This window comes from Pinus tabuliformis, chromosome J (assembly GCF_031772625.1).
Source record: "Pinus tabuliformis cultivar Carrire ecotype Pingquan chromosome J, CPIR1, whole genome shotgun sequence".
Lineage (NCBI taxonomy): Eukaryota > Viridiplantae > Streptophyta > Pinopsida > Pinales > Pinaceae > Pinus > Pinus tabuliformis.
The window spans coordinates 78,037,570-78,063,088 of record NC_142295.1 but is presented as its reverse complement, the minus strand read 5'-3'; the positions used below and the strand labels follow the sequence as shown (position 1 = coordinate 78,063,088).

At 37.0% G+C, this 25,519-nt stretch overlaps 1 protein-coding gene across 2 annotated transcripts in view; it reads right to left on the bottom strand.

Annotated features, from left to right (window-relative positions):
* Positions 1–2,399: 2,399 nt before the first annotated feature.
* The window catches only part of LOC149225595 (phosphoinositide phospholipase C 2-like), a 426,735-nt gene continuing 403,615 nt past the window's right edge, over positions 2,400–25,519 (bottom strand). For both annotated transcript variants that reach the window (XM_089377183.1, XM_089377184.1), the window contains exons 8-9: positions 3,031–3,117; positions 2,400–2,940 (exon numbers count right to left, since the gene is read on the bottom strand). In XM_089377183.1, the coding sequence (XP_089233309.1) occupies positions 2,647–2,940; positions 3,031–3,117 (381 nt within the window). In that variant the 3' untranslated portion in view covers positions 2,400–2,646. The remainder of the gene's footprint in view (positions 2,941–3,030; positions 3,118–25,519) is intronic.

Sequence of the window (25,519 nt, the reverse complement as noted above, 5' to 3'; positions counted from 1 at the left end):
TAAGCAAAGGCTCACTTTGTTAGGGCTAGGGTGTTGGCCACCTTAGATACTTTTAAGTCAAGCATATTTGCTACTTTTAAGCCAAATAATAGATCTATTCTTGGCTAGTTTTCCCTCCATTGGGGTTTTCTAGGCTAAATCATGTTGTTTTCTGTGTATAATTGTTTCTAATTATTTTATTCTCATGTCATTTTAATTATTAACACTTCTTAAAAAAAAAATTGACACACTAGAACAATGACCTTTAATTCCAACCTTCTAAAGTCAAGCACTTAGTTTACCAACTAAGGTATACATTCGTTTTGTTGTAGCTTTTACATGGATTTATGAAAGATAAAAACAAAATATAAGTGAATCACTTTCCATCACTTGAACCATATTTCCTCATGCTTCTCAAGACCATTTTAGTACTTCAATGGACTTTGAAAACATATTTTACATATAAGGTATATGATAACATTAAACGTATGTAATTAAAAAATACTTTTGTTTTTGGTAACATGCATACATAAAAATTAACATGAATATCAATTGTTTCCAAGATCCAATTAGTATGATTTAAATTGAGGTAGTAAGATTGAATATGCTTAACAATTACTTAGGCATTTATACTCTCTATCAATATTTGTGTAAGATATGCCACAAACAAAATACAATTATCTTAATTCTTGATATATATATATATATATATATATATATATATATATATATATATATACACCCTAGCAAACATATTATGTGCTCTAAAATATAAGATGTAGGAACATATATAATACTTAATCAATTACAAGATTGAAACTATAGATTATAGAGAAATTTACAATTAAATTGATACTCAATTGATTCATTTACATAAAAATTGCTTCACAAATACAACATATAAAAATGTCACACTAAAAAGTTCTTACACAAAATCAACATATTTTTTAAAAAAAGTCAACATATTTTATAAAACTATAATATTAATTGATAGATAAATATAATAAATTAACATTATAACATGAGAGGTGCAATAAGAGGTACAAATCTGTCAAATTAAAATTATAAAAATAAAAAATAAAATTAATAATGATAATTATAATTATAATTTTATATATTTAAATGAAACCATACAACTCATGGTATTGTATTGGTCTTAATTGTCCATAATATTTGTTATGATGAAACATATTTAAAAACTTGAGGAAATCCATTATAAATCATATTAATCTAAACATACTATCCAACATTCACTGGGTTAAATATACAATATAAAATATAAAGCCAACATTACTAATGTTGACATCTCATCTCATGTATTATAATAATATTATTGTTCTTTTAAACATCAATAATAATTATTTTTAAAAAATTTTAAATATTATTTATAATAATTATTTTGTACATTTTTTAAATATTATTTATAATAATTGATTTTTAAAGTTTTTAAATATTTTTATTTTTATTATGAATAATAAAAAAATTATATTATTGAATTTTTCCTAAAATGTTATTATATTTAAAAATAAATAAATTGGTGATCAAATGCATGAACAATACAAATCGCTAATCAACCATAAATTAAATTTTATATAAAAATTAAAATATATATATAATAATTTCTATTATATATATAAAAAAAGATGATTATAATAAATTGCAAATTTCTCATTGATGAAGTTTAAAGTTTTTATGATAGATATATTTTATTATATAATATTATATTGATAATGATTACCGCTTTGCTTTTTAGAATAATGTAACTTATATGATTGACTTTCTATTATTTCTCATCATTTTTAAACATACTTACAGTACGAATATAAAAAATGTTGGATAATAAATTGCAAATTTCACATTGATAAAGTTTAAGAAATTTTAATCTATACTCATTTTATCCTCATATATAATATCAAAATAGTTGTTTTATATTTTTATCACATATGTATCTATAAAATATAAAAAAAAAATCATTTTATACCTGAACTATGTTAAATAAGTGATATATATATATATATATATATAAACCCAAAATACATAATATCAAGCAATTGATTTATGCTTACCTATGTTCAGGCGACTGATTTATTATGTTCAAATCGAGTGAGATGCATGTCTTATATTTTAATATATTGTTTAGCTCCACAATGTAACTGCCAACCAGCCTACCAACCTACCAGAAAAAGTTAACTTCTCCACCCACCTAACAACCAGCACAATACAGGCATACAGTGAACCGATATGTTGGCTGTGTTTTGCACGTATATGGCCAATATTGTCATATCGTTATTTCTGTATATAAGACCACATAAGGCAGTATGTTGTAACTATGATTCTTGGTAGTCTGAAATAGGTCAAGCATATCCATAAATGACAAACATTTCCAAGAAATAAGAAATAAGATTACTAAAGCATATCCATACATGAGAAATATTTCCAAGAAATAAGATTACTAAAGCATATCCATACATGAGAAACATTTCCAAGAAATAAGATTACTTGACATATAACGAGAGGAAGGAAATTAACACATCAAAAATGAATATTCCCTTTGTTCACCATTTTCCAGGTCTCTCAGCCTTATAAAATTATTTTGAAACAATGAAAAAAATATAGCGAGTTTTATTAAAAATAGTAAAAGGCATGACTATGGGGTAATCAAGATAATCAGACAAATTCAATGCGAAGCAAAAGCTTCACAGACCTGTATTTTTCTCCTTTCTTATCGAAGAGGGGAGTAGAGCGAATCCCTGGCTTCAATTCTGTCACAGGTAAGCATGTCTGACCACCAAAATCATCCTTCTCAGACATATCATACTCCCCAACCTGAATCCGAAGCAAAGCTAGCTCTGGGACAGTCAAAGGGAAAGTAAACTCTTCATCCCAACATGGAATCCAGTTATCTTCGATTGTACGGGTCTTTTCCATTTTTGAGTCGGCAGTTACACCTACAATCCCAATCTGCACATCCAAGCATTGAAATAATTCCTCTATGGTAAAATGTTTAACTATGTAAAATCCTAGATCTTTAAGAAAAATCACGTATCTTACCTTCGTATAAAAGTCAGGCGGGGAGTAGGTGTCAAAATGAGTTTTCTTGAAGTCATGCCTCCAACCATCTCCCATATAGACCTTTACCTGAGAAAAACACGTCAAGATAAACGTATATGTGCTGCCATTCAATGAATGTACAATTAGAATAACCCAGCAATACTTTATTTTGAATCTCAATACATCCAGACTTCCAGTGACAAATACTAGTCTTGTTGATATTTTTTCCTCACCGGTGAAAATGAGTTAACAATGAGATAAATCTTTGAGGGGTCAAACAGTCCGTTTGATAGTTTTTATCGAGATTGCACTCATTTTTATAAGTTACATTCTTTTCTTGTCCAATAAAATGGAATAATGTTTTAGTAAATTTTTATGCAATTTTTGTCTTTTCAGTTGAATGGTTGGCATAATGCGATGTTATCCCCTCTACTAGTTTCAGCTGGCATAATGAAATGTAATGGGATGTTATCCCCTCTACTAGTTTCAAATCCTACAGAGGAATCTCAGCTCTTGCTAAGTCATAAATTCTAGATATATCTAGACTGTTGAATATACTCTTGGTGTTATAGTAGCAGTCTCTAGATTTAATCTTTGGATGACCCAAATTGCTCTAACAAATTATTAATGATTTTCTCTAATAAAAGGAAGCAGGGCCAGCATACTTTCTTCTTTGAAAGAAACATTCTTGAAAAAGTAAATGAATACAAGTACCTTTGGATTGATTTCAACAACAAACTTAATTGGGAGGACTGTAGAAAGAAAATAATTTTAGGAGGGTGGAAAGCATTATATGCTCTTCAAAACAAATGTAGAGAAGTAGAGTTATGGGATTGGAAAACGATTAAAGTGCTTTTTGGACTTCTAGTTTGTCCAATGATGCTATATGGGTGTGAATTGTGGACTAGTAGCACCCCATCTCAAAATGGAAACAAATTGAGAAAATCCAAAAACGTTTAATCATGAGGAAGTTCAAAATACAAAGTTCGGTACCTTATGAGATAATGTTGAGTGAAACAGGAGCAACTCCCATCGAAGCAATTGCTATGGTGCGGCTCATAAGATATCTAAAACGAATTGAGCAAATGGGAGTAGGTAGATGGCTTAACATTATCTTCAATGAAGGCATGAGTGAAAGAAAGAAAACATGGATGAAACAAAACTATACATGGATGCAAAAATGGAATATTTGCCTCAATGCGTGTCCCACAAATAGCAAGGAGTTAAAGAATTTTGTTATGGAGAAATTTCGTAAAAGGGTATGGGGAAAAAAGTTAGGTAGAAAGAAGAAGTACTACATTTAGGAATTCAATGATCTACAACAAAAAGAGTTTGTTGGAGATAGCATTTCATGGAGGGCAAATATTCTTATTACTCAATTAAGGACCAACTCGCATCAACTTCGGTGTGAAACAAGACCGTGGAAAAGGCCTAAAGAAGCTTGGGAAGAATGGGTCTATACATTTTGCACGTTTGGGGCAGTGGAATCGGAAAAACATTTCATTTTGGAATGTGATGTATTCAAATACATCAGAGAAAGTTATGGGAATATGCTAGCATTGGTTTCTTGGCATTGTCTTTTGAGCGAGGGGATTGTTGGAAGGTTGAGCCAGCTCATCATCAATTTGAATAAAAAAAAGGATTGAATTGCAAAAGGCGAAAAACAAGGAACTAATGGTCTCATAGACTATTTTTAGTCTTGTGAACCTTAAAATATCATTTCATTTCATTTCTAACTAACTATAATAATAAATAAAAATATTCCAACATTTTTTAACTTGATGCAAGTAACAATGTTCATATTAGAATAATAGACCTCAAAATTCACTAGGAAGTTCGAATCCGTTATTAAACTAAAATAAAATAAAGACTTTTTACCTGTGAGGATTGTTCAAACACATTGATATTTGGATTTATATATAAAGTAAATAAAAACAATCGTGATTTTTCAAGAAGAAAGTTAAAAAAAAAAAAACAAGACAAACGTCACAGAGAGTTTTGAAAGAATACCGCATTATTAGCAACAAGGGTTTGAATAAAATTCATTTATTCAAAGTTCCGTTGAATATTTGATCAAGAAATCTTCTTCTAACATGTAATATTTTCAGCATTCCACTTCAGAGTCAGCCAGGCAGTTCCAATCACTCCTAGAACGTAAAATAAAGATTTTGTACATACACTAATTTTTCAAACACAATGATCTTTGTCTCTATTTCCCTTTCAGGGTAATTTGCTAATTAGATTTACAGACACTTTTTTGGGTGTGTTGTTGCTATTTTGATGAGGTCCCTGTTCATCTTCTCAGAAAATGGAAACCACATCAGAATTACAACATGCTATTTTGTGCAACAAGTTTCAAAAATCTACAAAGGTAGAGGGATTGACCACAAAGATCCATTTGCAGTCTTAAAAGAGGATATTGCAACATATTAGCAACTAGGTAAAGTCCTTATAGTGGGTGATTTCAATGTTAGGACTGCAAGTGAGCAAGCTAGCATTCTTTGTTGTAGAGATGATTGCGACCCTATTTGGCTTACAGAAAAGAGTAATCATCTATGAGAAAGAATTTTAGAGGATAAGGGCTGCAATCTCTTTAGTGAACAATTGCTTACTCTATGTGGGGCCTTTGATTTAGTCATTTGTAATGGCTTGACTAGATGGCCAAAGTCTGCTAATTTCACTTGCAATACTTACAATGGAGCAAGTCTAGTAGATTATGTAATTTGTTCGCATGGTTTGTGTGAGAAAATGGAAGAATTTTTTATTGGAGATCAGCTGTGGGACTTAAAATCATATTACAAACCAATTTATTTATGTTTCTCTTGGATTGGAAAGAAACAATTAGAGTAAAAAATTCAGCATGTCTAACAAAATCTCCCACAGGGCAGAATTCTGACTCCAGGAAATTGTAATACCTTTAAAATGACGCTATAGAGGCTCTTCGAGAAGGAGAAACTCATAATTCACAACCTTCATAATCATGAATTAACACATTTAATTCAATGCGCATTGGCAAGCTGCCAAAAAGAAAAAATTAAGAAGTTTGAAACAAATTTCTTTACAGTTAATGCTTGGTTTGACGAAGAATACAAAAGGCAAGGAGAATGTGGAAAGAGTCAAACAAGGATACCATAAAACCCAAAGCTTAAAGGCAGTTATTAAGCAAGAAAAAGATCGATTTCATGGTTTCAAGGAGGGAAGAACTAATCTTCCTTGGGAAAAATAATCCCAAATTATTTTGGAAGGAACTCCAACCAAAAAAGATACAAATTGGAAATAGTATTACAACTTTTAAATGGTTTGACTATGCAAGACAACTCTATGAGTAGGATCCCAAGGTTGACCCTCCCCCCTTGGTCAACACTAATACTGAACTCTTCACGGTACAAAAGGTAGAGATGGGTATCCAGAAGTTGGGTGTTGGAAAAGCAAAAGACTTAGCTGAACTCCAAGAAGAATATCAAAAGTGGGGTTCAAAGATCCTTGCACCTCACATTACAAAAATTTCAACAACATCATACAATAGGGGCTCCCCACAGATTGGACAACTAGTCTGGCAATACCTCTTTTCAAGAGCGGTGACATCAATAATCCCTCCAATTATAGGACCATCATGATAAACCCTTTGTTTGCAAAGCTATTTGGAAGCATGCTAGAAAATAAATTAGCAAGTGGGCAAAAGAAAGAGATAAGTGTGCTAAAGGACAAGCAGGTTTTAGACCTAATCATTCCACAGTTGATCATTGTATAACTTTAAGGCAAATCATTGAAAAGGTTTGGGAAAAAAAGGAAGAAGTCTTTTGTTGCTTTGTTGATTTCAGAAAAGCGTTTGACTCGGTTCCTAGGGATAAGCTTTAGCACAGAATGGAGGAACTTGTGGTTCCTAAACATTTGAGAGCAAATGTGCATAGGCTGAATGAAGAGTTGAAAGTCAAAATTAGAACTTCAGCAGGCATTTCTGAAAGTTTTAGAAGTGATATCAAGGTCAAGCAAGGTTGCCCACTGTCTCCTACCCTTTTTCGTTTATATATCGACAATCTTGAGTGGTTAAATTTGCAAGGGGATGATGGTATCTATTTGGGCAAGTTTATTATAAGGCTTCTTTTGTATGTAGATGACCTTATTCTGATTGTTAAATCAGCTCTTGGTTTGCAAGAGCACTTACTATCCCTTGAGCATTTTTGTGGAAGTTGTTGATTTGGGGTAGCATCAGATGTGCTCTAGCCATGAAAATTTGTGGGGAGACTAAAGCACATGAGATCTCCAAGACCCATAAATGGTTTGGGTAGATTCTACCCGGTTAAGGAGATATTAAAATAATTAATATTTTTAACGGAGTTCCTATGTCTAAACTTAGGAAGAATAAAATATTAATGGGTATTAATATAAAACTGGGTTAGAAGGTTCTAAAGGACATGGCTCAAGCCAAATCTAATCTTAGCTGTTGATTAGAGATGTAATCTCGGCCATTGAAGGACCAACAGGAAAATTATAAGAGAAGGCTTGAGGGTCAGTTGGAGAATACACCAGAGTGATCAGTCATTTGGTTTTCTAGAGCGGGGTTTGCTAAGAGAAATCAAATCAGTGATCACTTTGCAGCGAGGGGCAGTAAGTATGAGGCATAGAGGTAGAGATAGTGCCAGAAGACCAATGCAGAGGCAGAGAGGCAGACGTTGAGCTAGAGGGAGCCATGCAGAGGCAGAAGAGACTACACAGAGGCCAGAAGGCCTGCATCATCCATGCAGAGGCTGCAAGAGTGACGCAGAGGGACATAGAGGCTGTGCAGAGCCTCAAAGGGCTAACGCAGAGGCCAGGAGAGTTGACGCTGAGCTTCAGATTTTGCTGGAGAGAGTTTCGTGGGGCAGATTTTCAGAATATCCACTTCTAAAGAGAGAGGTATCACTGCCAAATTATTTTCTTTGTCGGGTGAGCCAGTTTGGCATCCAGTGGTACTCAGAAAGACTGCATAATAATATAACCCTCAGAATTGCTGCACCGGTTTTCCCAAGTTTGGTTTTTCCAGGGACGTTTGTCCAAAAATAACGGTGTCACTTGTGTGTTTGTCTATTTCTTTCAGCTGTTGATATGTAGATGGTTGAGACCGTATTGTGTTTATTTCAGTGTTTATATGGTTAAATAACTTGTTAGTAATTAAACAAGTAGGCGAAATAAACCAGAGAATACAGATAAAATTTCTAACAGGTAATACTTAGAAATTTCAACATGGTATCGGAGCGTTGCAGATCATAGGAGAGCTAAAGGCACCAACTGAATTGGAGAATTTGCAACAGAAACAGTTGTTCGAGCCAGAGAGAGGACAATGCAGAGGTCGAGGAGGGCAAAAGAGGCTCACGAAGAGCCACGCAGAGACCTAGAGGGTTGATGCAGTTGGCTAGTGGAGCAATTCAGCCAGTGCTTGGATTGCGAAGAGCCTAGAGGCTTAGTACTTTAGTTGCTGGGGCATAGGACGTTGTGCACAGATTGCGGGGAGTGAAGCTGGTGGGGTGTTGTTTCTGTTGAGACAAAACATGCCTAACGGGGCAAAACCAAGGTAGAGGGAGTCGCTACCTAGGCAGATTTCTAGCCAGGGAATCCACATCAGTGTTGCAGGAGCATAGGAGATTAGAGAGGTGTGATTCATCGGTTGGAAGGAGGATTTCCAAGAGGGAAATCGAGACTCAAAGGGAGTCTAGCAAAGAACTTCCAAGCAGGAAGTAGAGACTCAGATGGAGTCGAAGAGAACTTCTAGAGGGAAGTAGAGACTCAGAGGAGTCGAAAAGAAGAGCAAAGAGATGGCCATGAATGGACTGAGGGATCAGGACAGGCTAGACAGAGCATCCAACTTTGTGATCTGGAAGGCCAGGATCCTGTCCGTTCTAGATAGACATCGCATCAAGGCCTTTTCCTTGAGAAATGTGGCTATCCCAATCGATCCAGCTGACAATAAAAAGTATGAGGATGCAATGGACAAGGCGAAATGTATAATCCTTGATAGGGTCAAGGATCATGTGGTCCAGCGTATTGCCGAGAAGGACACGACAAAGGAAATGTGGGACACCTTGACGAAGTTGTATCAAGGCACTTCCATGCAGAGGAAGATGCTACTGGATAATCAACTGTGGTCGTACCAGATGTAGAAGGGGGAGCAGGTAGATCACTTCCTCAACAGGTTGTAGGAGATCCAGGACCAACTCACTTCCATAGGGGCCACGCCAGATGAGGAATTAATGGTGAGGACCACCCTAAATGTAGTCTCTGAGGAGTGGGAGACACTCATCCAAAGTATCTTGGGCAGAGCGATTCTTCCAGGATAAGAAGAACTGTGGGTAGCTCTTCGCCAAGAAGAGATTAGATGGCAGACCAAGGCGGGAAGCAGCGGCAAAGGAGCCCAAGTCAAGAAAGAGGAGGAAGAGGATGCAACCCTAGCATCTGCGGGAAAGCAGGAGAAGAGGAAGAAAAAGGACCTCTCCAAGATTAAGTGCTTCAACTGTGGGGAATTGGGCCATTATGCGAACCAGTGTCCGAGGAAGAAGAGTAACGGAGAGGCGTCTGACTCCAAGGCAGTGCCAACGAAGGCGAAAAAAGAGGTAGAGGATGATGACGATTGTGCCATGAGCGCTCAGGTACCTCTAGAGAAGAGGTGGGGAGACATCGAGCTGTAGTCAGGAAGACTACAGGCGATGAGGGGTAGGATCCCTGAGGTACCCAAACTCTTGGATTATACCTGCCTACCGAAGCCCCGAGGAGAGAGTAGCAGGATGACGGATGTCGGTAGAAACGGATGTGGATGAAGCGACAAAGAGTGCTATAGTACAGTAGTCCCTGGTAGCACAGAGAGGGTTGTAGCTGTGCGAGAGGCACAGAGGAGGTTGTAGTAGTGCAGGAGGGCACAAAGAGGTTTGCAGCGGTGCGAGAGGCATGGAGTTGTTGCAGCAGTGCAGAGGCAGCAGAGGGAGCACATGAGAGCGGCAAGGAGAGCTTTAGCAACGGGAGCGTTTCTAGCCTGACAAGGATGTCAGTAGTTGGGTGGATCAGTTACTTACTTCTAAGTAACTGAGTTGCAGTGCAATAGCAGTAGCAGTAGCACGATGCAACATGATGAGAGGGGGTTGCAGTGTAGATGCAGTGTTGGGAGAAAGGACCAGCAATAGCACAGATGCAGAGGGAGCTGCTGTACAGATGTAGCAATGGCAGTGGCAGAGCCATGGGAAGCAGTACAGGATGCAACAATGCAGAGGATGTTGGGTAGGGAGGCCCAGCATCAGCACAGGTACCGATGCCATATAATTTGGGTGATGCTCAGTGTGGAGTATTACTAGAGCACAATCCTCACTAAGAGGGAGTGTTGATTTGGGGTAGCATCGGATGTGCTCTAGTGATGAAAATTGGCAGGGAGGCTAAAACGCGTGAGATCTCCAAGACTCATAAATGGATGGGCAGATTCTACCCTGTTAAGGAGATATTAAAATAATCAATAGTTTTAACAGAGTTCCTATGTCTAAACTTAGGAAAAATAAAATATTAATGGGTATTAATATAAAACTGGGTTAGAAGGTTTTAAAGGACATGGATCAAGCCAAATCTAATCTTAGTTGTTGATTAGAGATGTAATCTCGGTCGTTGAAGGACCAATAAGAAAAGTATAAGAGGAGGCTTGAGGGTCAGTTGAAGAATACACTAGAGTGATCAGTCATTCGATTTTCTAGAGCGGGGTTTGCTAAGAGAAATCGAATCAGCGATCAGTTTGCAGCGAGGGGCAGTGAGTACAAGGCAGAGAGGAAGAGATAGTGCCGGAAGACTAACGCAGAGGCAGAAGAGACTGCGCAGAGGCTAGAAGCGCCTGCGTCATCCACACAGAGGCTACAGGAGTGACGCAGAGGGCCATAGAGGCTGCGTAGAGCCTTAGAGGGCTGACGTGGAGGGTTTCGGGCTGATGCAGAGGCCAGGAGGGTTGACGCTGAGCTTCAGATTGTGCTGGAGAGGGTTTCGTGGGGCAGACTTTCAGAATATCTGCTTCCGAAGAGAGAGGTATTACTGTCAGATTATTTTCTCTGTCGGTGAGCCAGTTTGGCACCCAATTGTACTTAGAAAGACTGCATAATAATATAACCCTCAGAATTGTTGCACCGGTTTTCCAGGGACGTTTGTCCAAAAATAACGGTGTCACTTGTGTATTTGTCTATTTCTTTCAGTTGTTGATCTATAGATGGTTGAGACTGTATTGTGTTTATTTCACTGTTTATATGGTTAAATAACTTGTTAATAATTAAACAAGTAGGTGAAATAAACCAGAGAATACAGATAAAATTTCTAACGTGTAATACTTAGAAATTTCAACAAAAGTGTGGGGATGCAAGTCAATATCAACAAAACGAAAGTAGTGGTTTTCTCTAAAAAAATAAAACAAAACAAACATAAGTTCTACTTTGCAGGCAACATTTTGGAAGAAGTTGCAGATTACAAATACCTCATAATTGACTTCAACAAAAATCTAAGCTGGAATGGTTGTAGAAATAAAAGAACTTTCGAGGGTTGGAAAGCATTTTATGCTTTTCAAAATAGGTGTAGAGAGGCCGAGTTATGGGATTGGAAAACCACTCAAACTCTTTTTGGGCTTCTAGTGATTCCGGTGATTCTCTATGGTTGTGAACTATGGGCCAATAGTACATCTGACATGCAGTGGAGACAAATTGAGAAAATTTAGAATCGTTTGATTACAAACAAATTCGAGATTAAAAGTGCAGTTCCTTATGCTATCTTGTTAAGTGAAACGGGGCTGATCGTATTGAATCAATCGCTATGGTGCGAGTCATAAGGTATTTAAAAAAATTTGAGCAAATGAAAGAGGGTAGATGGCCTAAGGTTGTCTTTAATGACAGATTGTGCAACAGAAAAAAGAACTTAGATGCAGCAAAATAACAAATGGTTTAGTAAATGGGCTATTTGCTTGAACGCGTGTTCCATAAACAACAAAGAGATAAAAGCTTTTGTTATGGAAAAGTTCCACAAGCGTACTTGGGATAAGGAGCTAGGAAGAAAGAAAAAGTACCATATTGAAGTGTTTAATCCCACTCATAATCATCAACCAAAAGCATACATAGAGGCCAATATCTCTTGGAGAGCCAAAATTCTTATTGCTCAGTTAAGGACTAATTCTCATCAACTCCGTTGTGAAACAGGGCGCTGGAAAAGGCCAAAAGAAGTGTGGGAGGAAAGAGTATGAATTTTTTGTTCTTCCAGAAAAGTGGAAACAAAAAAACATTTCATTTTAGAATGTGAGACCTTCAAAGCCAACAAGGAAAGCTATGCAAATACACTGGCAGCTAGCTCTTGGGATAATCTATTTAGTGAGGGGTTTGTCAAGAAGTTGGGAGCGTTTATTGTGAAGCTTCACAAAAAAAGGGTCGAATACATCAAGCAGAGGAAGAAACAATCTGTCCCATAGGCTATCTTTAGCCTCGTGGACGTTAAAATAATTTCTTTCTTTCTTCTTCTTTCCATCATACACGCACTATTTCTCTTCTAAATTGATCCCACATTGGTCGTACCCTATACTCTTGATCACATATGTGCTAACAGACAATACTTCATGACGACATTTCTTCAATTGATATGATTCTCTTTATGCTTTTCTAGCCTAGAAGAGGTGTAGATGGTTTGTGACTTGCTTGTGAAAGTGCTAAATATTAAATATGAACTTTTAACATTTCTAAGTAAAAATATTACTAAAAATATTACTATGACACATAATTGTCATTGAATAAGTGTGTTTCAATTTATTATTCTAAAGAAACTATTAACATTTCTTAGTAAAAATATTACTAGTTTAGTTCGTCTACCATGGGGACATATAATTGTCATTGAATAAGTGTGTTTCAACTTATTAGGCTAAAGAAACTACTAACAATCAAGGTGAATAACATACCCATATCATACTGATACTTAACATTTTCTGCCAATTCCCTTGCATTTCCATTTTATTTATATAAAATATATTTGCCACTTATGAATGGTCTATAAAATGTCATCTAAAAAGGGTCAAATAAAGAAATAAAAGAGAAAAATAAGGCAAACCTAAGTTAAACGAACCCATAAAAAAGGATTGAATGGTAAAAAGCATAAAAAACTATAAAGAAAAAAATATACTACTTCAATTAAAAGGCTCACCCCAAAAATCCTAGTGCAAAATGCCTAATTCTGCACTACCTAAAGAAAAACTAAATGAAAGAGAAATAATAATATAGGTAAGAAATAAGGTGTTGAAGTAGCAAAACTAAAGGAAAAAATCCCTCTAAAATCTATGTGAAAAATTAGTTGAACTCTTAGCCAAAAAATGGCTAGTTGGACACCATCATTATTATGACTTTAAGTGTCGTTTCATAAGGTTTTCCATGTCTCCTTCATAAATTTCATCACCTTTACCTATTTCTAACCAAGTGACTTAAAATATATCTTTTCTGGTAGGAAAATGACACATAATAAAAGTAAGGTTGTACCACCATGAAAAACTTAGGTAATTTACTATACTTATGTTATTAATGTTAAAGTTGATATCTATTTTATATACCTAACAACTTGTTGGAGGTTTGATTCATCATTATAGGTTGGGTGCCACACATTGAAATCCATGCACTTGCCTTGAGATATGTGTATCTACATTGGGATTTGTGTATCTAATTTAGCAATATTTTCCTACATTGGTATCTATGTAACTTTTCTTGGAAGTTGAGCCACTACATTTGGATATATGACAACATGGTGGATGATCATGAGGATGCCACATCATCACTAAGGTATTCACATCAATATTTTGTACACTTGTTAGCATATGGAGCATGCACGAGCCATTTGGAGAAATATTTTCACATGTGTGGGTGATTAGAGATAATTTTAATACATGTTTTGAGAATGGACAACTCTAGGGATAGTTATCCTTTAACAAAGTGCCTAGAATTTTTTGAAACCAGTGCCCACTTGATGCATATTGGCTATGGGATTTTCGAAATGAGGCCACAATAAAAATTGAACAAAAATTGACCAAGTCAAAATGCTACAAAAATTTCTATGTGAAAATTATCTCACATTTTAACCACTAACATCCACCCGTGTTGAATTTTCTCAACTTGAAGACGGAACCCCACTTTTAAGGAGCTTGTTGTGACACATTGAGGAATTTTTCCATGGTTTAACTTAGAAACATTGTTTTGGGCTCATATTTTCCTAGCACGTGGTTTCATTTTAGTTTGAATTTTATTTTCTTTATGGTATTGGAGGTCTCTCTTCCTATAAAAGAAGGGTGCCTACTTCACTTTCACTTGTTGAGAATAAAGTGGAGAACTTTCCTACAATTTGTCTCATGCCATGTTACCACAAAATCTACCAAGCCTAGTTCAATACCCTAGTTATGGCAACAAGAGATCAACCACCATTGTTACCTTTGTGACTTCTCTTCGGCTATTTAGTGGTAAATTTGATCCCATAATGGAGGTTTCCCTACAAAATATTACCAAAAAGGTATTCAATTAAGAAGGGCTCAATAGTGATACAAGGACTAATGATAGGAGGAAAGGTACCGGCAATGCCTTGTAAGGATGAGATAAGAATTCCTTGAAATTCAAGCACACTTCCCTAAGACCTTTACAATTTAGAAGAGAGTTGATATAAGTTAGGTCTTGTAAGATATGCATATTTAAGGCATACAATGGCATATAACAACTCTACACAATAGCCTATAAGGAATAAGATCAACAAAGTACCATTAGGCTATGAAGGAGGCAAGCAAGGGTTAAGTAAACAATAGTTTTAAATGGCTGAAAATGCATATGATAGTAATAAATACCAAAACCTTAGCCGAAATTTTAAGGTTACAATATGCAATTCATGCTAGATTTTGTCTTTCATTACCTATTAGATGCAATTCCCTCTAATAGGGAAATAACATATGGACATTAAATTGCTATAAATACATATTTTAAGCTAACCCTGACCCTAGTTACCATGACATTAGAGAAGAAAGAGAATTTAAAATGATTAACACCAACTAGATGAGTGCCTCTAATTGATTGGACAATGGAGTCAATTAGGCGAGGTCAATGATAGAGGGCCTTGGAAAAAGAGGGCGGAAGATTGAATATCGTCTCTTAGAAACCCTAGTGACTTCTTTATGTGGGAGATTTTAAGGTCAAAAGATGCATAAACCAAGTTCCTTTGATGGATTCTTGCAAGACAAATTGTACATGCTACAAAGAACAAAGATTTCAAAGAAAGATATTGTACTTTAATATGGGACACATAGAAAGCCTAATTTCATAAATATAACATGAAAAATGGAAGAAAATGACATTCAACTTACACAATTCCAACAAAAATCACTCCAATCAATCCCAACAGTCTCTCCACACAAAAATATCCCTCAGACAATTTTCTCCACAAAATATCACATTATCTCCAAGAAGAAAGACAAGCGCTAGTGCGCACTTCTTAGAGAAGAAGAAGTGTGATGAATGAGATGATGAATAATGAAATTGACTCCCCTCTATTTATATGAGGGTTTAAAAAGTCACTTCTTTATAGTTTTACAAGAAAACCCCTAAAATGTTTTCTTGAAGCATTTAAGTAGTTTAAACTTTAAAGTTCACAAGCCAACTTTGAGATAGCTCAAAAACATAATAAAAATGTCAAAATAACCCACGTGTGGGAATAAAGACTCTCCATGATGTCATCCTCCAAGAATGATCAATCTCCATCAAGTGATGAAATGATCCATGAGTACTCCAAAAAATCATCAAAGGCTTATGTCACCCTCCTAGGGCATGTAGATACAACATGGAATCATTTAGGCCAAGCGTTGGCATCAAGGAATGGTGTGCTACCCCTCCCAAGTCATCTCAATGACATCCATCCTCATCGAGGCTTTGGAACAAGGAAACGTTCATCAAACAAGGTCAAAAGGCTAGCTTGGGAGTGTCCTTGGTCCATCTAGGCAAATCATCAAGTAAGCCAATACCAAAGATTTCTGGTTCAACATTCTGGCATCTATAGGTACATCAAGAGGTTTGGAACCATCTGGAATTTATTCAAGGCTCAACGCTCATCTCGAAAGGGGCAATGTTGGGGCTAAAAGGTCACATTTTCTCTTTGAATGGGGAAAAACATCCTCTAGAGTGTGCTGGAGATGAGTCAAGTCATCCCTCAAGGGATCTCAACTGTGTGTGATACCACTTGAAACAAACATATCAAAATCAAGTGAAATCAACATCATTAGCAACATAAAGCCATTAAAGCATCATAGTGGACCATATCTAATGTTAGGGGCATATAAATAATTCACACAACTTACCTTCAAATGTCTTACTAGTTCAAGAATTGTAAACAAGTTCCCTCACTTATGTTAGTGATGACGAGTTCAATAACCCCATTAGGTGTTTCTAGCCCCCAATGGGAGTGGCATGTCCTATGTGACCCATCAATCCATAGGTGTACGCAATAATGTGGTCATGGAGTGGGAAATACTTCAAGAAAGATGCCAGAACAATAAGACCAGTTAATGGAGGTCCAACATCTTGAGTGTAATGACTTAAGGAGGAGTCAATCAAGGAGGCATAAGTTACCTTTTTTCTCGGCGTACTTTTTCCATCCATCTAGTGTGTCTTTTACTTTAATGATTTACCTCTCTTTCATGCATAGCTTAGGAGACTAAGCTTGCTTTATGCCCTTTCAATACCCCTTAAAGATGTAAAAGTTTCTCACTCATTGGGGTTAGGACATTCAATAGTTCCTTTATTCTAGATGAAGCATTAAATGGTTGAGGCACTAGGTGATGGCTAGTGAGGGAGGTAAAGCTCATGCTAGGTTTTTCCCCATGTGCTAAATAAGTCCCAACCATCTTTTTCATTTTACATTTTCTTTTCAATGTGGATTTATATGGTTTTATCATTCTTTCAACTACATCAATTTCCAGAGCCAAGTTTCCAAGCCCCGACTCAAGGATTTGGAAATAGGGTACCAATCCCAATGACCAATAATAATTAACCCAAGGAATGGAGATGAATAACAGGGAAGAATGGAAAGTGGTAAGCATGGATTGCCATTGACATGTTATATCAATCAATGCCCCACTATTAGTGCCCCTCCTACACCATAAGGCCTTGGAGGAAGTCCCATTGGACTAAGGTCAAAGGCTAACCTCCTAGGTGAAGTGTGGGAACCAGGATACAATAAGGAGTGGTCAATCATCCAATTTGTCTTGTGATTCATATTAATATGCCATTAACATTAAATGAATGCACATGATTACAAAAATTGTTAAAGTACTTGTTGATAGATGACCCACCTTCCTCAGAAAGAATGTTAGATGTAGGAGAGCACGGACCATGTCAACACTTGGAGAGCTTTGACATAAAGCTATTAGAAGACCATCATAGAGTTGCTAGCTGGTTGGTTTTCAAATGACATGAAAACTTTTCTCCTATGAGTTACCCACCCTTGCTAGGTAACATGTCCTTTATATAAAATTTATGGTATTTTTCACATAAAAATGGCATTTTCAACACCACTTTCTCTCCTTGATCTTCATTTTCACGTTATTTTATCAAATCATATTCAAGCTCATCAATCTGCAATTCATACCGACATATGGGATCGGAATTGTGCTCATCCATCCATTGAATTCCTCCTAGTTGAATTTAGTTCTATGCCCTCACCTAACGACTTGCCTTGAAGGATAAAAAATTGTAAAAGAGGAAATTTAGGTTTAGAAAGGTTTTCAATGAATGTGTGATCACCTATGTGGATGCTAGTGCTTGATCCTTGGGTGATGGAGTCTAAGGGAAACCTACTAATGGAAATATCAAACCCTAGTATGGAGTAAGGGCAAGAAAAACCCTAGTTTTCAAAACCCTAGCTACCACTTTATGAGGGGATAAAGTCATGAAGAGAGCTTACATGAAGATCATTCAAGGGATGTCATACATTCTTTAGTTAAAACATGCAATACTTTGCCAAGATTCCATAGAAACATATTCAATTTAACTAGCACATAGAAACCCTAGCAACAACCATTCCATGCAATAACCATTCAAAAGATAATCAACAATAAAAGTAATTACAAGATATGCATGAACAAGTCCTTTATTATCCCAAAGTGATGTCTCCACAACAAGAGCTAGTCTCCAAAAGAAAAATTATCCACAATAGATCACATCTCCACAAGAATACAAGTCACAATAGCTAGGCCGAAATACTCCACAAGTGATGATGAGATACAACAATGAGGTGACCTTTATTTATATGAGGTATACCTCAATTAATTTAGCTAATGAATCCCCTAAAACAAGTTTGATCACACATAAAATTTGGGTTTCAAGCCAACCTACTAGCTCAATGCTAAAACATGTCATTAATGACCACACATTTGAGTCACAAGCCTCATTAAAGCTGATGTCATGCCCTTTTTGAGCTCCAAATGCCATGTCATGGTGTGATCAAGGATTAAAATGTGTTTGTGTGCTAGGATCATCCAACATTGGAGGAGTTTCCCTCAAATCCAACTCAAATCATCCTTAAGGGTCCCAAATCTAACTAGGGTGTCACCATGTCATCTCCATGGGTCTCCAATGGTCAATGCAAGGCCTCTTGTGTCCAACATTAGGGTTCCATTAGGTGCAATAATCCCTCCCTAGTCATCTCATGGAATACCATCCTCATCTGGGCTCTGAATCATGTCCTGCCCATCAGGTAGTATCAAGGCCAGCCTGGGGGCATGCTAGGTCCAGTGGTGCAATAATCAAGAATCCTCTATTCCAGGTCAAAGAAGATCAATGTCCCGAGGTTCCTCTAGGACATGTAACATCTTCTTAAGTCATCATAACGCCTAATGCTCGGACAAAAATGGGAAACGTTGCACCTGCTAAGTCATCAATCTCTTTGAAAGGCTTGGGTGCCTGTGGAGTGGGTTCCCTCAAGGCCAGGGCTGCTGTGGACCACCTAACAAGAACAACATGAACTCAAGTGAAAGCAACCATCCATTAGAGACTAAGAACATATTTGCATCTAAGTGGACCAAACTTGGATGTTAAGGGCATATTAATACTTCAATCTTGGATCACCTTTAGATATCTAACTACCTACATAAAGTCTCGTAAAGGTGTTCCCTACCTTGATAGAGGTGGCTAATGGTAAACCCTATTAGGTGCTTCCAACCCTCAAGAGGAAGTGGCATTTCTGAGGTTAGTCCCTCAATCAATAGGTGTTAGTATAAATGTATTGAAATGGATGGTAAAAGGCATCATGGACAAGTGCCATGGTCAAGGGGACCAACAATCCACACCCTGAGTGTATAGATGTGTAGGAGGGAGCAATCGTGGAGGCATGAGTTACTTTACTTGGCTTGCTTTTTCCACCCCTCTAGTGTGCCTTTTACTTTCTTTTTTTTATAATGCTTTGTAGTATGGTGCATAGCTCAAAGGTTAGATCTTGCTCTTTACAATGTAGCAATTAATATTACCTCTTAAGATGAGATAGTTTATTGCTCATTAGAATTGGGACATGCAAGGGTTTCTATTGATGTAATGGAGCATCATGTGTTTAGGAACCGAGTAATGGCCAAATGAGGAGGGTAGAGCTCATGTTAGGCTTTGCCCATGTGTTATTTTATGTCTCAACCATATTTTGCATTATGATTCTTCTTTGTCTTTTATTGTGGCCAAATTATGCTTTTTCATTTTTTTTAGCTCCATCAACGTTCGAGGAAATATTTCTCGGCCCTACTTAAGGAGTGTGGACATGAGGGTGAGAGGCATGTGGCTTGTTACCCACCAAAAGTGGGTGACCCCATAGGAGAAATTTGTCTCGCGTCATTTCTTCCAACTGGCAGCCAGTAGCCTCTAAAAGTCACTCATAGCCGATGATGATGTGTCATTCATATCCCTGCCACTTGCATCATTCATATGTTTCCTCGCCCACTGGCAAGAGCATATGTTAGAAGGTGAGCTTCTGATCAAAAGGTACTTTATTCATTTTGCAATCGAGTGCTTATGCTTATTTGTATTTTGGGCATTTGATATGGATTATGGGGTAACCTAGAAGGAACACGGGTTTGTGATCATGTTCCCTCACCTTAAATGGGGAGTTAATTTCTCATCCTAGTCTAGTGAGACCTCCCCTAATGGGCCAATGGGTATAGGAGGGGAACTACTTGGGAAATCTCGATTGAGATAGCGTAGTCCAATCTCTCCCTATTCCATACTTACCACTTTCCATTTTACATAACAAACCCTTTATTCCACTTCCCTTCTTCAGGTTCAAACTCCGTGGAAAAGCTCCCGATAACATCCTGATAAAATCGGGAAATCATGACTTTTTCAATTCGTTGATGTTATCATCCAAGTTTTTCGAGAGTTTTCAAACTTGAAAAAATCATGATTTAATCGATAAAATTGTGATTTTATCATGATTTGATCCAAAATATCGTGAGTCTTTTCCTAAGATGCATACAAGTTAGGGAAAATCATATTTTTTTAACTCATTTTGCACACAATCCTTAATGATTCGATTATGTGGAGAGAGGGCAAAGGAACTTTGTGACTGATTAGTTTATGACATGTAGATGACTCATGATGATGATATACATTTATTATAATTTTTTGTTGATATTTTGACTCTTGATCCTGAGTTAGGACTCAAGATTTAGGATTTGATTCACAATTGATATGTAATATAGCACTAGACTTCTTAAGTTCTTATACATCTTATATGTTAGTTTTCTTTTCATATTTATTTGGCAATGCATTTATTTGATGTTATGGATACTTTAGATTCTAAAAAAATAAATTAAAAATGAATATTTTTGTACTTTTTTTACCAATTTTTTGCCGTTTTTTCAAAATTTTTCCTGACTTTTACAACTTTTCAACTTTTGGACCCTTTCCCATTTATTCCCGAGTTCAAATTTTTCCACATTGGGTTTAACTGGCCTTGGTTCTCTAGGATTTGGTACCATACATCCTCATACCTGGTTAGGGCCCGAAACTTGGCCCTGAGAGGTTGATGCAACTAAAAGAACAAGAAAAAGCATATGATGGCTAGAAACAAAACAAAATAAGATCAAAATACAAAATATGGTCGACACATAGACATTAGCATGTGGGAAAAATCCTAACATGAGTTCTACCTCACTTATTATGGTCATCGCCCGGTTCTTGAGCACATGTTTCTCTTCCTATTATGAGAAGGAACCCTTCCATATCCCAACCCCTGCTAGGAAATGATATGCCTCACCATTAAGGGGGTAATAACTGCTATATATGATACAAAGAAAGCTTTAACCCTTTGAGCTACAAGCGGTAATAAAAATAAAAAGAAAGAAAAAGTAAAAGACGCACAAGAGGGGTGAAAAAACAAAGGCCGAGTTGGTAACTCATACATCCATGATTGCTCCCTCCTCACATCTATACATTCATAATGAGGAACCCATCATAGCTAGTCCCTTTGACCATGGTGCTTGGCCATGAAGTCTTATCCCCTCTGTTCCATCATTATTAACATAACACCTATCAATTGAAGGGTGGACCAAGGACATGTCACTTCCCCTTGAGCGCTGGAAACACTTAATAGGGTGGTCTATTAACCACTCCTACATAGGGAGGTAACACCATTGTGGGTTCAAAGCCTTAATTTTGGGAGGGAAGCCTTATTTGAAGTGTCAAATTGCCCATTACTTTCAAGATTGGTTCACTTAGATGCAAAAATGATTAATGTACCTAATGATGTAGTTGCTAGCACTGGATATTGTGTGCAATTGTCATTTGGTTCCATAGCCATGCCTTGAGAAACTTAACTAGGGCCCAAGTCTTCCAAAGGAGAATATTGACACCCATAGGTGGAGCATTGAGAGCCATGAGACTCCAAGCAGTAGCAGAGAATCACACATAGCCATGGGCACCTCCAGCACCCACCGTGTTCTAGCACTTTCCCTACATTGATGACTTTTATTGGATGATGCACTTGGACCCAACATGCCCCCAGCTAAGTTAGCACTCTTAGAGGGAGCGTAGTTGATCTAGGGCCCATAGGAGGATGCTCTCACACATTGAGACATGGGATAGATAGCACCACCTTGAAATCCCCTAACACTGGAGTAGAGACAACCATTTTGACCACCTGGAGACCCATGAGACCACTTTTGTCACCCCAGATGAAAATCGGGGTCCACAAAGGAGCATTAACAAAGACCTAAGGGCCAACCCTTAGGAGGTGATTTCAAAGGGCTTCTACTCACAACTTGGCACCAAGAATCCTCAACGCTAGTCCTAGAAGGGCTCATGCATGCATGACATTATCTTTCTCTCTCTTACCGCTCACATGTGTGGGCAAGGGTTATATTTTATCCTTGGCTACTAGGTCGGCTTGTGACCTAGCTTGTGATTAGCACATTATTTTATGATTTTAGGGGGGCATTAGGTTAAAATAGACTTTATGACTCCTCATAGAAATAGATGAGAGATCATTTGTATCAAATAATCATCAGACACTTGGAACTTCGACCTTCTTGAGTTTTGGCCTTCTTGTCTTGTGGAGTAATTAGTTTCTATGAATGCATTTTGACATTTGGAGCAAATGGTTTGTCCTTGCAGCTATTGTCTTGGATCAATGGATGGAATCTTTTTCATGTTATCTTGTAAATTAACTCATTGTTGAATATTTACTTTCTCTATGTTAAATGTATGAAACATGTTGAATCTAGGATTTTTTATTGTGCCCTAATTTGTTGAAAATTTATTAAACAGTATCTAGATGTTACTATTGCATGCATTACTCATGAATAACATGTAAATGGATTTTCTAGTGGTGAACTTTAATTTTCTCTCCCATAAAACTCCTTGACCCATTGCATAGGTAATTGCTAGGGTTTTTTATGCTAGAGCATCAAGAATTTGGCCTCCTTAGCAACTTTTTTGGCTATCAATCAAATCATAAACTCCATTCTCCAAGGATATGGGCATTGGACTTCCTTGTTGATGATCAAATCAATTATTTTTTGTCTTTCTCTTTCCCTAATTCAACCCCTTTAAGACAGAGCGACCAAGCTACGACTTGGTGCAAATTCCTAAGGAAGAGGAATTTTGGGAGTTGGAGAGTCTAAATTCCAAGAGGATAGTGGTTGCCACAAAATCCCTCCTTTTGGTAGGCATTCACTTCAATTTCATCCATAAATTTCTTTGCGTGAGTTACTAGCCCTAAGCTAACCCTAGTTTGGATTTAGCTTCAACTTGGGGGCTTCTTGAGGGTTTCATGTGCCTTGTCCTTATCAAAAATCATTGTTAGAAACCCTTTCTCTTTGCCTTGACCTCTGTCCACCCCAACACTAAACCAATCAATCAAACCCTAGGTCTTGTGCTCTTAAACCTAGGCCTCTATAAAGAAAGTGAATTGCCTCCAATTGAAGCCCCAAGCCTAAATTGTGTCTTTCTTGTAGCAGGTCTCATTCAGTCACCTTGTACTCTAACCATAGAATATCCATTAGGTGAACTTCTCACATATCGAGACTCCTGCCATCAGTGAAAATTCGTAAAGAGTAGGGAGTTTTGTCTTGGTGACAGTGGGCCACTACACCATTGTGTCTCTTGGTCTAGTAATAGCCTTGTAGGGTACCCCTCTCCAAGGCCTGCTGGATTTTGCGCCAATATGGATGACATAGATGGTGGAGGCACATGACATATTAGCATCAAATAGTGAGTATCAAGGGATGTTGGCTGGTTGGTTGTCCGACTTACAGTTAAATATAAGAGAAAAATTTTCTCCTATGGGGTTACTCATTTTGGTAGGTATCACATCCCAACCCTAATGAGCGATAAACTATTACATCTTTAAGTGGTATTGGAAGATCATAAAGTAATATGTGTCACCTAAGCTATACATGAAAGAAAAGAAAATCATTAAAATAAAAGGTGCACTAGATGGGTGGAAAAATTGGGCCGAAGAAAGGGGTATCTCATGCTTCCATGGCTTCTCCCTCTTATCATCATTATGCTCAAGATGTTGGACCTCCTTCAATTGGCACCATGGCTATGGCCATATTCCTTGAAGTCTTTCCCATTCCAAGTCCACTTTTATCGTATGAATCTACGGATTGGTGGGTCTACCTAGGAATTCCCTTAGGGGGTTGGAAGCAGATAATAGGGCTAACTGCATAATCATCCCTAACATAAGTGTGGTAACTTGATTACAAATCAACAACTAGAAAGATATTTGAAGCCAAGGTTTGTGCGAAGTATTTAAGTCCCCCTAACATTGAATATGGTCCATTATGACCCTTGAATGGTTTCTGTTTCTAATGATGTTGATCTCACTTGATTTTGGGAGTATGTTTTAGGTGGTTTCCCACAAATACATTAGATGTTCCTTGAGGGATGGCTTGTGTAATGTCCCCAACCACTTGAGCATAGAGATACCTTCCTGCTAGTCTAACTATCTCTTGTAGGCTAGCGAAACAAGGGAAAATTGTTAAGGTGGTATAGGAGTATTGCCCAATTTTTTCTTATTATGTTATTATTAATAAAATAAAGGGTAAATATTATTATTAATAAAAAGAGGAAAAAGTCACTTGGAGGAAATAAGTGGCTTCAACAATAAAATAAAATAAAAAAGAGAGTCTAAAAGATTGGAGAAGGTTCAACAAGTCTTATAAAAAGGAAAAGAAAGATCATTTCTAATCATTCTATCTAGTGGTCTCTTATTGTGTTTGGATTGGAGCTCAAGTGAGTTTTAGCTCAAGGGTTTAGGTGAAACTCTCACGCTAGTTTTGATGGATATCATTACCACACTAGCTAGTATCCATCCAATTTCGGAAGACATTATTGCCACCCTAGTTGGAATTGTAAGAAATGTTCAGGTTTAACTTTGAATCTCATTGTAGGAGATTGGAACGTGATATTTATTTTTCAGAGATTAATTCCCCTAAGAAGGCCATGTCACTTCAGCCATTCACTTCAATTGGATAAGTTCTATTAGCATTTTGCTAGAATTTCTCTCATTGTAGCAAGGCCGAATTCATCACTCGTGGATCGAATTATTGGGGTGAACTGGACCGAGTTTCTTCATTTCAGAGGTCGAATTGATCAACCTTTGAGGTTGAATTCCCTCAGCTATAGGAGGTCAAAATTCGACGTCAAAAGGGGGCTAGATTTACTCTTGTTCAATGGTTGAGTTACTCTGGTCTTTGGGCCGATCTACATCACATTTTGAAGGGCCCAATTGTCTCCTATTGGCAGGCCGAATTGTCTCCTATTGGTAGGCCGAATTCAGTGCAATCATTGATAGAGATCCACTAAATAATTGAGGCTGAATTACATCCTTAAATTCTGAAGATCAAGTCTGAGGTCAAATTATTCTTCTAAAGCATATTTCTGAGCTTTAGAATTATCATTGAGTTTGTTGGGTTATTCTATTTGGAGGGAAGAATTTCATGTCTGAAGAAGCCCATAATGGACTT